Raw genomic sequence first — 13,238 nt, forward strand, 5'->3', positions numbered from 1 at the left:
TTCAACAGTAATCTGTGGGTCGAACTGTTGGTGCTGAGCAACCCCGCCCCCATTTCCCTACCCGTTGTTTAGAGATTGTAGCAGGGAGCTTGTGGCCCTCCCAGCGTATTTTCTGTCACAAATAAGCTCTATTTCAAAATGTACTTTTTTAATCTAATCCTGATTCAAAACAATTTGAGTAGAGAAACACTCAAAAATTAAAATTTTGAGGTTAATTTTCTTCTTATGTGATCAGAAAAAATGCCTAAAACCATGTAAAAAAAACACAAAAAAGCCCAATTTTTATTGGAGTGGATGTTTAAATCGCTTGAAGCCCAAAGCTGTTTTATTAACATTTTTTTTCTAATGGTAAACTGTCAGAAAACACTCAATTTCCAGTTTCCATCATTTCCACCTGCAGCTGCTGCAGTCAGCCTTTTGTTTTACTCAGAGCAGAAGAAAATTGTTTGAGAGGCTTTAGATCTTTCTCAATATTTTGTGTTATCTAGGCTGGAATTTTTATGATCACCCCTGATAAAGAAAAACCAGGGCGTTCCTGTTGTGTGTCTGATTGGAGAGTTTCAGACTTACTGCTCTGGTGGTTCATGCAGGTCAAGAAATCGTTGTGAAACCTCACCAACAGTCAAGCATGGGCTGAGCAGCTCATGAGTGAAAGACGACATCTGTGCGATAAACATCTACTGCACAAAACCTGTCTTCAAGCTGCCCAAAATTTGAAGTCAGCTGCTCGTATTTCGAAGAAAACGACACTGTTTATGTTGACCTTTTCAAAAATTAAGAGAGTTACGGCTGAATCAGCTGATTTTTTGAAAAAAACAAAAACATTTTTTGTTAAATAATCTCAGCTGACCTAACTAAATGTAAAAGTTAACATTTTACATACATACATTTTATGATGACTAAACAATCTGTTGGAGTCAATGAGAAAAGGAGATATTTTTTTCAACTTTTTTATATACTATGTGCCTTTTAATAAAGTCATTATTTATAATTTTACTTTTTAGATAAAATTATAAGAATACCACAGTAAAAATGTTCTTATAATAATCATTTTCACTAAATATTTTTATTTTTTATGATACTACATACTGGATTATATACTAAATTAAATATTTACAATAGCCTTTGTATTCCAGTACTTGGGTAAAAAGGCTGCCTAATAATGTGTAGCGCCACTTTGTCAAACAACTGTGAGGCAAAAACTAAGCACCATCATTACATAATCTTTGTACGTATTGCATAAGCACTAAAATTAAAAGACTAGTTCACCTTTTTGAAAATGCAGCAGCAGCAGCAGCATTGTTTAGGTCACAGTTTTGGATGTATCAGAATGTATTATTAACATTTTTTTTAGATGCACCAATCATCATTTTAAGGCTTTGAGTGTCAAGATTTAGTATCTTAAATCACAAATGCTTTCTGGTGAATATTTCAGCATTTGAAACATTAATCAGTCTAAAAAAAGAATAGTATTAACAATATATATATATATATATAAATAAAAGACAAGAAATCCATTTTTATTCTATGAAGAACAACTCATAAGAAAGAGAAATGTGAGGAGAATTTAAAAAAAAGAACATTTATAGTTGTGAGATGGAAAATGCTTTGATTTTATTAAGAAAAATTACTGTTTTAACTGCAGCTTGAGTGGCTCCTTTTAGTTGATTGGTTGGTCTATTTAACCAGAAAAAATGCTGCTGGTTCAGCAGCTATGGAGTTTTAACGATACAATTTTATCTCATAAATTCAACACAAAATCATTAGCATCAATTATTATTAGCAACACAACTAAATATCATACATTGTTTTTTCTAAGCTTCCTAAATGATTTTGACAATTTAACTGCAAAAAATTAATAGCTTAATTGTTAAAAAAATACAAAAAATAAAATAAAATTTGATATGTTGTAAATATAAATTAATAAATTATAATTCTAATTAATGCTAAAATGTTAACATTGTCACCCTTGCACTCACTTATTAACCTTTTAAAGTGATGAAATCATGAAATGTTTGATTATGTCAGTACAGAGAGTACCACTTTTATATTATATGATTAATGAATTATAATTATAGCATTACAAGTAAAATACAGTTTTAGAGTGATACTATCTAAAACTGTGTCAACTTTCAGTCAACTTTCCAGATTAGAAGTGACTCATCAATTTTTGCTGAAGTGCTGCTCTGACTCATTCTTATCTTCATTGAAGTTTCAGGTGCAGTCAGTCTGTAAACTATGAGTTCTGAGAACCTAGTGTGTCTGAAAAGAGGTATCAGTGAACAAAACTTTAACTCAGTGGAACCTTTAGATAGATTTTGAGTGTGGAAGTGCAGCTCAGGTTAATTAAAACGGAAATGTGTTGAAGCAGGAATATTTTTGTTGTTGTTGTCCTTTTTAACACCAGTTTTGCTTCAAAAGGGAAACATTTCCATTTCTCTGGAAACTACTGATTGTCTGTGGTGATCATGTCAATGATACATCTTTAAAGCTTCAGGCACAAGTGAACAAGCTTCAAAAAAAAAAAAAAAAAAAAAACCTAGACGACACCGGTTCAGTTCTGATACACAAACTCACACCAGACAAAAAAATACAGCGTAATAATTATAGTACATTTACCCATCAACCCATTCCCTGATGCATTTTCCCTGTCCCATCCCTGTCTTCATAATTAATCGGTTGCTGTGGTTACTGTTGCTAAGCAACAGGCCAGTCAAATGCTCCTAATCCTGCACTGTTGACAGTGAACTGTGACTAGGGAGGGAAGGATGAGGATGAGGGAGGAAAAAAAAGAGGGTTGTTGAGGAGAATGCACGTGAGCGCTTGTGCTATTGTCTGCCTCTGGAAGTGTTATTGGGTGTGTTTGTGTAAATCCTTCATAGTTTATGTGTGATGTCGAACAGAGAATTCTGCAGAATTGTGCAGCTGAGGTTTGCTGGTATTTAAGCTTGGTTTGTGAGGCTTAAGCGCTGACTGAAATGACTGCATGTCTGGTTCGTTGATTTTATGATATGGACGCAAACCTGTGAGTCATTCTCCAGTTTCTTGTTTTACATTGGTTGGTCTTTTTTTTTTCTCAACATACAATAATCACAGAATGTATGACACCTGACAGAAAATCCACATTTTCTGTAATCATTTGCTCAGCATCACATCAACTTTTTTTCTAAATCCAAAGGGATTCAGTCGCATCTCAGAGCAGTCTGACATAAAATCAAATTTTTCTCAGCTCCAAAGCCTCTGAACTGGCTGTTGGATTATCAAAGTCAATAATATCATGTACTGAGACAGAATTGCGTAATGGTGTATGGGGATAATGGAACAACAAAGGTTGAAATGCTCAAGCTAACATGTGAAAGAAAAGCTGTAAAACTGTAAAACCAGCACAGCTAAGAATATGATCTGGATTTGTTCTTTTCTTCAAATAATTAAAAAAAACATTTAAGGTTCTTATGCTTTAACGGGGCAGAAGTTTCAACAACCAGCTATTCCTTTTCTAATTTGGTCAAAGAGAACATCTTTCGTTTACTATGACGACACCCTCTGTGCTGCTCAGGCAAAAAAGAGAGTAGAAAATAGAATAAAAGTAAAAGAAAATGAATGGAATGAATGAATACATATCCAAAACTTGCAATAAATAAATAAATCCTGAACCGATTTTTTTTTTCCAATAATGATTTTTTTTTAAGTTTTAAGAATATTTATCTTTTAACACTTATCTTGACTCCTTTTTAAGGCTTTAATTTTAAACCAGTAAGAAGCAAAAAAGAAACACAATATGCAAGCGGTTTTAAATGATTTGGTTAAAATAAGGCCTGCAAATGCTGAGCGTCACCTTAATCAAGCATGTTTCCTTTAAAACACAACTTAATATTTCAAAAATAGGGGTGTAAGGATTCATTGATCAATCTGTCTTAGGCAAGTAATCCAGTCAAATTGTAAAACCCTTTCAAAATAAAACAAATTCATTAAAAGTCAATATCAGAAATTTACTTTGAAGAGGAAAAAACACAATGAGCTGAACCTTATGAAACTAAAATTTGAAAGGATTTGCTTTAAATTTGATTATCTTGCAATAAACACAAGGAATGTGGAAAACGTCACCTGCACTGTTCAGAACCAGGTATGTCCTCCAGGTCCACCTGGATGAAGCCATTCTGCTACACTATTCAAACACGTAGTTGTAGAGTTAGATAAGCTAATTCTTCTTTAGCAGTCCTGGTACATCATCTGTCCATCTGGGAGAGGATCCCTCCTTCACGTGGACATCCCTGAGATTTAGTTTTTTTTTTTTTTTCCCAGAATCACATCTGTTTTTAGGAGTTTTTTCTTACCGAGAAGGAGGGTCTAAGGGCAGGGATGCCAAGTTTAGCTTAGTCCAGGGGTCTGCAACCTGCGGCTCCAGAGCCACATCTGGCTCTTCTACCCCTCCATTGTGGCTCTTGGTTAAAGAAAAATACAAAGTTTTTAGTTTAAAAAAGTCACTGTAGAGTAAAGTTAAAAAAGTAAAGTAACTTATCATAGCACAGTAGCCGTAGTGGTTTGATAATCAAGAACTAAACATTTTGACAAATTCCAGTGTTTTAAGTGTGCCTCATGGTTCACAGTTAATTAGCTCTGTTTTAATTTCAGATAGTTAGATTTACGAATTTCTGGCTAAGAAGCACCACAAATGATTAAAAATCTCTCTCTCTATTTTTTTTTTATTGCTGACATTACGCTACCTACCACTAGATTTGCTCCACCGAGATGATCCTGTGTGACAAAGGAAGTCTTTTATTTTGAAGGGAAGTCTATTGAACCTCTGTTATAAGTTAACTGTTTAATATTTAGGAAAAATAATTAACTTAAAGTTTGTTTTATTTATGCCCAAATATAATAGTTCATTTATATTTATCATAAAATAACAATATTATAAATACAAAGTATTGTTTTTCTAAAGGATGTGTGGCTTTTACTGAGTTGTGGTCAGTGAAAAATCGTCCTAAAACGCTCTTTAAGTGTTAAAGGTTGCCGACCTCTGGTTTAGTCTGTTTGCTTTAGCTTAGCAATCAGCTTTTCAGACAATTGCTGGCTGCACTTTAAAAAAAATCAAAAAGTTGAGCTCTTTATTCTCTTTAAAAAACAAAACAAACAAAAAAAAAAAACAATATTTGGTTAAAAATCCTTCTAAGCAGCAATATTCCACATAAACATAATGGGTCTATGTTTATTTGTTATTAGCTCCGCGCCCTGCAGTGCAGTTGCCCACCACAGCAGCATTAGTAATTCAAAAGGCAGAGAAAACAGAGGGAGCAACCTGAATAATGTAAATCTCGGTTATGGTTTAAAAAAAAAAAAAAAAAAAGAAGAAGTCACACTGGCATAAAAAGGGGAATCATCTTGTAGAGCTGCAAGACTCCTAACTTAAAGCTCAACAAACAGAGGCAGATGCGACTGCATACTTAAATCACTGGTATGTCTGAAAACAAAGCAATGACACCGTCATGAACCTGCTCATTAATACTAAAGCTTAATTAAAGCCTGCGCCTTGAGTGTGCTGACAGGAAGAGGTGTGTGGAGGGGGTGTTATGTGAGTATACATGCGCATCAGTAAGCAAAAGGGGGGGTCTGCATGCTATATTTCTCCTGGGAGCTCCTGGTTGACCCACCCCCCATTTCCATTCATCGCCATAAAATCTACAAGTGTTAAAGTGGGCAGTGGAAGAGCTTGCAGATTCCCAGTGCTCAGCTGGCTGTCTCCTGCCATGCTCTCCAAGCAGCTGCGCGTCTGTGTTGATACGTTGGGAAAGGGGAGAAATGGAGTCAAACAGCCTGACAGGACTTGTACTGCAGGGAATGGTTAGAGGCTGGTCTTAACCCTTTGGGGACTCATGCCGAAACTGTACAGAAAAGAGAGCCTGTGTTTTCAGGGCTGAGAGGTTAACATCATGTGAGCGGAAAAAAAGAAACACAAAGAAGGATGTATAGATAAAGAAAACGGTTCTCCAGATTCTTAACTGCAGCAGTATTAAGACAAAAAAGATACACGAAAATTGCTTTCTTTAAATTAAACCGTCATTTATAGGTTTAAATTTGAATGTTTGTAGAAGTATATAAACATAGGACTGTTTTTTAAATAGTCTTTTTTTCACTATCCAAACCTCCTCATCACTCCAAACAATTATAGTTTAAAATCTGCAGCATCCTAATCCCTTGTCGTTCCTGCAGTGTTTTATTTCATTTAATCTTTTTTTTTTGTGCACTGCAGATCTTGTGATTTGCTCTGAGCATCATGTTTTTTTTTCTGTAACCTTTTAAACAGCAGTCCTCCATATGACAGCCTCCCAGTCACAAGCTACTGGCCAGTCGCCACATGCCAGCCAGCTGCCACAAACAGATCAACTTTCTTTTTCTTTGTTTTTTTCCTTATACATTCAACATCACATGAGCACGGGCTGCGAGGAGACTCATCGGGGCACCCACACATAAACACACTATTGTACAAAGACCAGCATGGGCTAAAACTCTGCCTCTCAGATGTGGAAAATAGTCAAATTGGAACGCTTTGTTATAGTATTCTGTGTATGTAGTACAAGCTAATAGGGTCATGGGGTCAAAGCAGAATTTATTCAAAAGAAGTACTCTCTTTCACTTTGGCATATTACAATATATTTTACAAATTAGTCTCTATTCAATAAACCAGTACTAGATTTTAAAGAGTTTTCATTGTTAATAACAAATTAACCTGCAAGCATTTTGCAAAAAAGACCAAAACTATGTGGAAACATAATATGTAAATGTATCTACTACCTGGTCTCAATAACTTTTTTAGTTTTTTTTCCCTTAAAACGGAAAATACTGGAAGTCGAAGATAGGAAAACAAAAATTTACTTTTTTTTTTCCTGAAAAGCTTTTAGTCTTTTTCAAGACACTTGAAGTTGTATGAAGTCCCTCATATCCACACTTAGGTTAAGGGCACAAATGATACACCTGTAGTTTTATTTTGAAAGGTTGATGGTGATCCAACACAACAAAACAAGGAGATGTTCTTCTGTTGTTCTTAAAAAAAAGTTTGCTTTTTTTCTGAAAACTGTTCCAAAAGATCCCACCCTTTATGTATTTTTTGATCGATGGTAACATTTGACTTCTAATAGGCATGTAGTTTCTAAGATGTTGCTGAGATGAGTCTGTGTGAACAAGAGCCATATTGTAAGGGTGGGTGTATTGATCTGAATGTCGATAGTATCAATACTAGTGTGATGATATTGATACTTTTGATACTTTCCAAGGTGAAGTATCGATACTAGAGTGATGAGATAGAAACTTTCGTTGCAGTTTTTCTTCAATACGGACAGTAAAGAGTTTAAATTTACTCACAAAGTTCATGCAAGCACAATGATTACGACTATCTGCCTGCACTGTTGCCAGATTAGGCAAAAAAACAGCCAAATTTCAGTAAAAACTCAGCCAATTTGAGCAGAAAACTGTCCAGTCACGCAACATTGTCTGTCTCTGTAAATCACGCACCTCCTCCTCACACCTTGGCCCTCCTCTCTCTGCACCATCTGAGAGAGTCTTTAAAGAGCCACGTATTTGCATACTACTGCATGGTTTTTGGTTGTTTTGTTCATATTTTCATATCTATTACAGTGTTGCTTTGGTTTACCTTTAGTAGTGACATTTATTACAGCTTTTTTATACGTTTATGCTGCACTTACATTTTTGTTTTTAAAATTTTGCAGTAGTTACTTTTTTATTTTTAATATAATGGTATTATGCCATTATTAACTCTTTCATACAGTGTGCAGAATGCTTAGATACTTAGATAACAGTTCATACATTTGATGGGAAGCTAGATCCTATGACGATGATTGATGTTGAGTTTAGTTACTTTTGTTAGACAATTCTCAATTCACAGACATTTTCTTTAACCATGTTTTAGATAAATCAAGCTATAGAGAACCACCATCACAACACAATATCATTTTTCAAGTTATTTACGGTTATACCTACAAACAACCATGTAATTACAAAAACATCCTAACTGATTTTAGCATAATTCATGCATGAGAGGGTTAGTATTTATTTCCTGTATTTGGTATGTTCACAGATTAGATAATAACCCTTTTTATTTGCTGAAAGTATCTGTCCTGTGTTTCACTAACACTAAATTAATTTTAAAAAATAGGCATTTATTCTATGATACAATATTTCAAAAAAAAGTATTTGTATTGATATCGCTGAAACAAGTTTTTTAATTACTTTGTATCATATCGATACCCACATTCCCAGAATCACTCACCCTAACAGTGTTTTGTTTGTGTGAGAAATCTTTCTGAAGTAGAACCTCAAAGTCTCTTGACAAAACTTTAAAGTCCCACTCCAACTATGTTTTTCTGCTGTAAAAAACTTCCTCATGGTCTTTTAATTATGATGATGCTGTTTTAAGACAAAATGAAAGACGGTCATTTTTTAAGAAATATTTTTCTGCAGAGCAGCAGGAACTAATTAGAAATTTACTTCTGAGGGGGCGGGTGGGGGACTTCTGAGCGCCGGTGAGGTCTCGTGCGTTCAGGGCTTGGGTCTGGGCCTTAAGGCCTTGAGGTGGGGCAGGTCCCTGCCACGGCTGGGGCTCCTGCTCTGCACACTGTCTGTTCCTCGGTTGGTGGGGCTGCTGGGTCCAGTCCTCCGACTCCATCTCTGTGGCGGGGGTCTTGGGGTGGCCTTTGTCTGCCAGGCTGCTAGGTGTGGGGTGCTAACCCCTAACCCTTTGCTATGGCACTCAATGTGGTCAAAGTACACTCTAAGAAGCACAAATCCACCCGCCTATTCACTTGAGCACAAATATGGGCATAGATAATGTTTTTACACCCCTCTCTAAGAATGCTGGATATGTAAATCCTGTGTGTGCCCATCTGTGTGCAAGACTTAATTTCAGTCGGTGCGCCCTGTGAGATAAGCTTAAATATGTGTTTTCATTTGCTGGACAGGACAAAAAAATATATAAAAAAGAAAGACAGAAATTTATATCTGAGTCTCAGCCAATTTCCCAATATCCACTAAAGCCCCTCATAACCCCAAGCTAGCATTAGCTTCGCAAAAAAAGAAAAAAGAAAGAAAAAATAGCAAGCAATATCAGAGTTATTCAGGCACCAGATGGTAGCTCAGACCAGGAAAAAGAATTGATCTATTGGTCTTCAAATGGCTGCATCAGATATGTAGTGCAAGGGAGACTTTGCCCCCCCCGTGGCTGTTGCTACATCACAAACTTGAGCTTTGTCAAACTGCTGCTTCTCATCTGCTCCTTGAATAAAGAAATACTTAGAAATGCAGTTTTAATCTTAAATTCTTTTATACATGTCCTCCATCATGTGAAAGATGCTACAAGAACAGGTTAAAAACATCAAAAACACAATTTTCATTGGAGTGGATCTTTAATATTGTTCAAAGTCAGATGTTGGACTGTACCAACAACTCCACTAAGCTTAAAGTTGCTGCCTCAAACATAAAAGACACCATTTGTATTGTTAATTAAAAGTGCAGGCCTACCTTTATCCGTCTTCATCCCCTTTTGAGAATTTGTAAGCCATGCTCCTTTTAAAACCAACAGTTTTTGACTCTTGTTTTCACAGCCTAAACTAATCCAACCCACATCTCTCAAAGACTTTTGGAATGTGTTTTTCAGACTGTGAATGGTAGGAAAAAACATAGAAGACTCCTTTGAAGGAATATCAAATAGTTCAAATACTGATGCTCATCTTTTTTTTTCTTTTTTTTTTTTAGTCTTTCATCTTTTGACACAACAGCAGCTGCTTTGCATCCAGCAGAGATGTAGAGCGAACAAAACCAAAAAAGAAAAAAAGATTTTATTTTTCAATTTTGCTGCTAAAAACACAACTTTTCCAAGATAACAATGTAAAATAGAGATTTTGATTATGATATTGTTCCTACATGAATGCTACATTTTGCTCAGACATGTGAAATGTAATTTTTGTGTCCACAGAGCCGTATGGCGGAGAGCCTGCGTCTGTTTGACTCCATCTGCAACAACAACTGGTTCACCAACACGTCGCTCATCCTCTTCCTTAACAAGAAGGACTTGCTGGCGGAGAAGATAAAACGCATTCCTCTGACAGTGTGCTTCCCCGATTACAAAGGTCAGAACACCTACGAGGAGGCAGCTGTCTATGTGCAGCGGCAGTTTGAGGACCTCAACCGCAACAAGGAGACCAAGGAGATCTACTCGCACTTCACATGTGCCACTGACACCAGCAACATCCAGTTTGTGTTCGACGCTGTCACGGACGTGATCATCCAGAACAATCTCAAGTACATCGGGCTATGCTAGGACCTGACTCTGGGAAGGTGGTGGGGAAGGGTGGGCTGGGATAAAGCAGGCAGCTTGACAGCAGTTGGCTGAAAAAAAAAAAAATAAAATAAAAAAAAAGAAGATCTGCAACAGGCTGAAAAAACAAAGTCACTCTGCGTGATGGTTTATCTCTCGAAGAGGTGCAACAGAGAATGGGAGAGGAAATGAAGAAGTAAGACAGTCAGGGATGGAGGATACTGTAGATTTAACAGATGAGACAAAAGAGCTGAGAGGCCATGGTCAAGATGGGCTTTTTACCCTATGTGTTTGCACTGAATATATGCAGAGACACCCTAACATAAACATCCTTTTCATTTGCTCACACACAATCTTTGGATCCGTCTTTTTAAACAAGGCGACACTGGAATACATCTACCCCTTCCTGCCAGTCAAGCTTGATGCTTTTAATCAGACTTGTACTGACAGCTTTTTTAAATGTATGTTTTTTTGTTGTTGTTGTTGTCAGGGTCAATGTAAGATGCTTTAATTTCTTTAATTTTGACAAAAAAAAAGGAAAATCTAACCGTCTTAATCTGGATTAACAATCAAACCACAGGAACCAGGGAGTTCGCCTGATGAAGTTCAATGACAGCTTTAGTTTCTGAGGGAAACAGTGAGTCGACCTGATGAAAAACTGCCATAGTTAAGAGTTGGAGAGAAAAATGTTTTCTATCCATTCTTTCCCACGCTCAACCATCCAATGTTGTTTGTTTCTCCTCTCTTTTTGCATTTGGAATAGAGGGATGTGTCTCTCACTTCTGCTCTTTGTAGCAGGACACTAACTTATGACACCAGGAGTATGTATCACTCGGCAGAGTTAAAAAAAAAAAAGTAATTATGATCATTCCAGTTTCCAGCAAGAGACGACGAAAAACAGTGCCAAGATTAGTTTGTAAATAAAACCAGATGTCATCTATTAATTTCTTTTTTGGTTTCTGTTTTTATGGAGAAGTACCTTAAAACATGCATGATTTTGTTACTTTGGGATACTAATATATATTTTCTTTTGGGGTTATGTTTCTCTTTTCCTAAGTTTGAAGTAATATATTCCCAAAATATATATAAAAGTCAAACACTGTGTACGATTGTACAGTTGTCAGAGAGTAATCTATTGAAAAAGAGATATATCTATATGAATATGGCATCGATAATGTTTTGATGACGACACAGATGATGCTAAATGCTGACTACTGTGAGCTCACCTGAAAGTTAGCAGGGTCAAAAAAAGAAAAAAAAGTGGAACAAAGGAAAACTAGGACTTTGGAAGAAGATGAAATCCTGCAAAATGCAAACTTCCTCGCATTATCTAAGTGGAAATTGTTCAACAGTCAGTCAGTATGATGTGTAAATATGCTGTAAGGTACACTCTTTGTTCAAACAAATTAAAATAAAGGTTGAGTTGGGGTTAATGATGTTGAGACAGAGGGAGAGCTAGAGGAGGAAGATCCCTGTCCACTCCTCCTCTTCCCCTTTCTTTTCAGTTCAGAGAACAACTCAGCCAAGGGCTTCAGGCTTGACTTTAAAGGATGTCGACTTCAACTAAAGAAAAAAAAAATCAGTTGAGATAAGAAGTATAAAAAGGACAATAACTAAGAATAAAACGACTTATGCAAATTCTTTATGGTGTAGTGAATTTGTTTCTGTCAACAGTGCTTGAAATGTGTTTGGGTCGGGGAGCGTCACGTTAAATTATGCATCTGAAACCTGGAAGAGGAGGTCCTGCCTGGAACTGCACCTCCATCTTCAGTGTCCAGGATCCTGAGAGAAAACAGGGTTTGTTCTTTCCGTACAATGGAGCCGCTGGAGCAAGAAAAATATGAGCATGAAGTATGCAATTAAATTACTCCTGAATGAACTTGGCCTCTGTGTGATGAGATGACAGGGTACAGATTCCACTCTAATTAGAGTATAAACTCTGTCTGACCCAACAAGTTTGCTAACGTGCCCGTCAGAGCCCACGAATAACTCATCTGAGAGTTCCAACTCACAAGATCAGTTTTTTTTCTGGAGCATGCAAGAGTAACCAAAAGAAAAGCAGGTTTTTTTTATGTTGCCATCGCTTTTAAGTAGATAAAAAGGTCATCAAGGGGAAGTTTTTTTTTTTTTAGTCGAACAAGATGGGTAAACATGAATGAAAAATCACTACTCACATCTGATCATGGAGAGCTTTAGCTGAAATCGTGTCTTGTGACCGTCATGTGGTCAGAGTCTGCCGAGAAAACAACAGAGAAATTAAGTAAGAAAAAAAACTCAAGGGAAGTGTAGAAAAACTTTAGAATTTTGGTCCAATTCTGTGAAAATTTGACTCTGTATTTGGGTCAAAATGGAGATTTTTCAAGGAAACTGGAAATAGACAAGGCCACAACAAGAAATTACACACATTTTTTTGGCTCACCCTGAACACAATGATATCTTTTGTCTTTAAACATTAAGTTTTGCCTTAAAATAAACACTCTCAGAAGTAAACTGTCTCATAAATATCTTGTTTTTTTTAATATTTCTGCAAAAACACAGAAATACATATATATTTTTTAGGATCACAAAAAACAATTAAATTTTCCACAAACCTTAACAAAAAGAAAAAAAAAAGAAGCACCACATGTTTTGGAATGAACAAGACAAATAGCTGTTAGTCGTGGTTCAGTCATGTGAAACAAAATTAACTTTCAGCTCCTTTTATAGTCTTGGGTCTAACTTTATTCTAGTGCGGTCAGACTTTGCCAGCCTACTGGCGTCTTGTTTCAAATCTGAACAAAACCATAATTGATTTCTCAAATTGCAAAGAATTTAATGTGGTTTGAAAGTCAGATAAAGCCTGATAAGGTAAAGTAAGACACTCGGATACTTGAATATTTTCCGTCTTGCATTGTTTCGCTGTGGCATCGAT

The 13,238-nt window shown here is 36.2% G+C and overlaps 1 protein-coding gene across 1 annotated transcript in view; it reads left to right on the top strand.

The window, feature by feature from the left end:
* The window catches only part of gnaz (guanine nucleotide binding protein (G protein), alpha z polypeptide), a 33,850-nt gene extending 21,644 nt beyond the window's left edge, over window positions 1-12,206 (top strand). Inside the window, exon 3 of the mRNA XM_024299762.2 lies at window positions 9,986-12,206. Coding sequence (XP_024155530.1) covers window positions 9,986-10,330 — 345 coding nt within the window. The 3' untranslated portion in view covers window positions 10,331-12,206. The remainder of the gene's footprint in view (window positions 1-9,985) is intronic.
* The last annotated feature ends 1,032 nt before the right edge of the window (window positions 12,207-13,238 follow it).

This window comes from Oryzias melastigma, linkage group LG12 (genome assembly GCF_002922805.2).
Source record: "Oryzias melastigma strain HK-1 linkage group LG12, ASM292280v2, whole genome shotgun sequence".
NCBI lineage: Eukaryota > Metazoa > Chordata > Actinopteri > Beloniformes > Adrianichthyidae > Oryzias > Oryzias melastigma.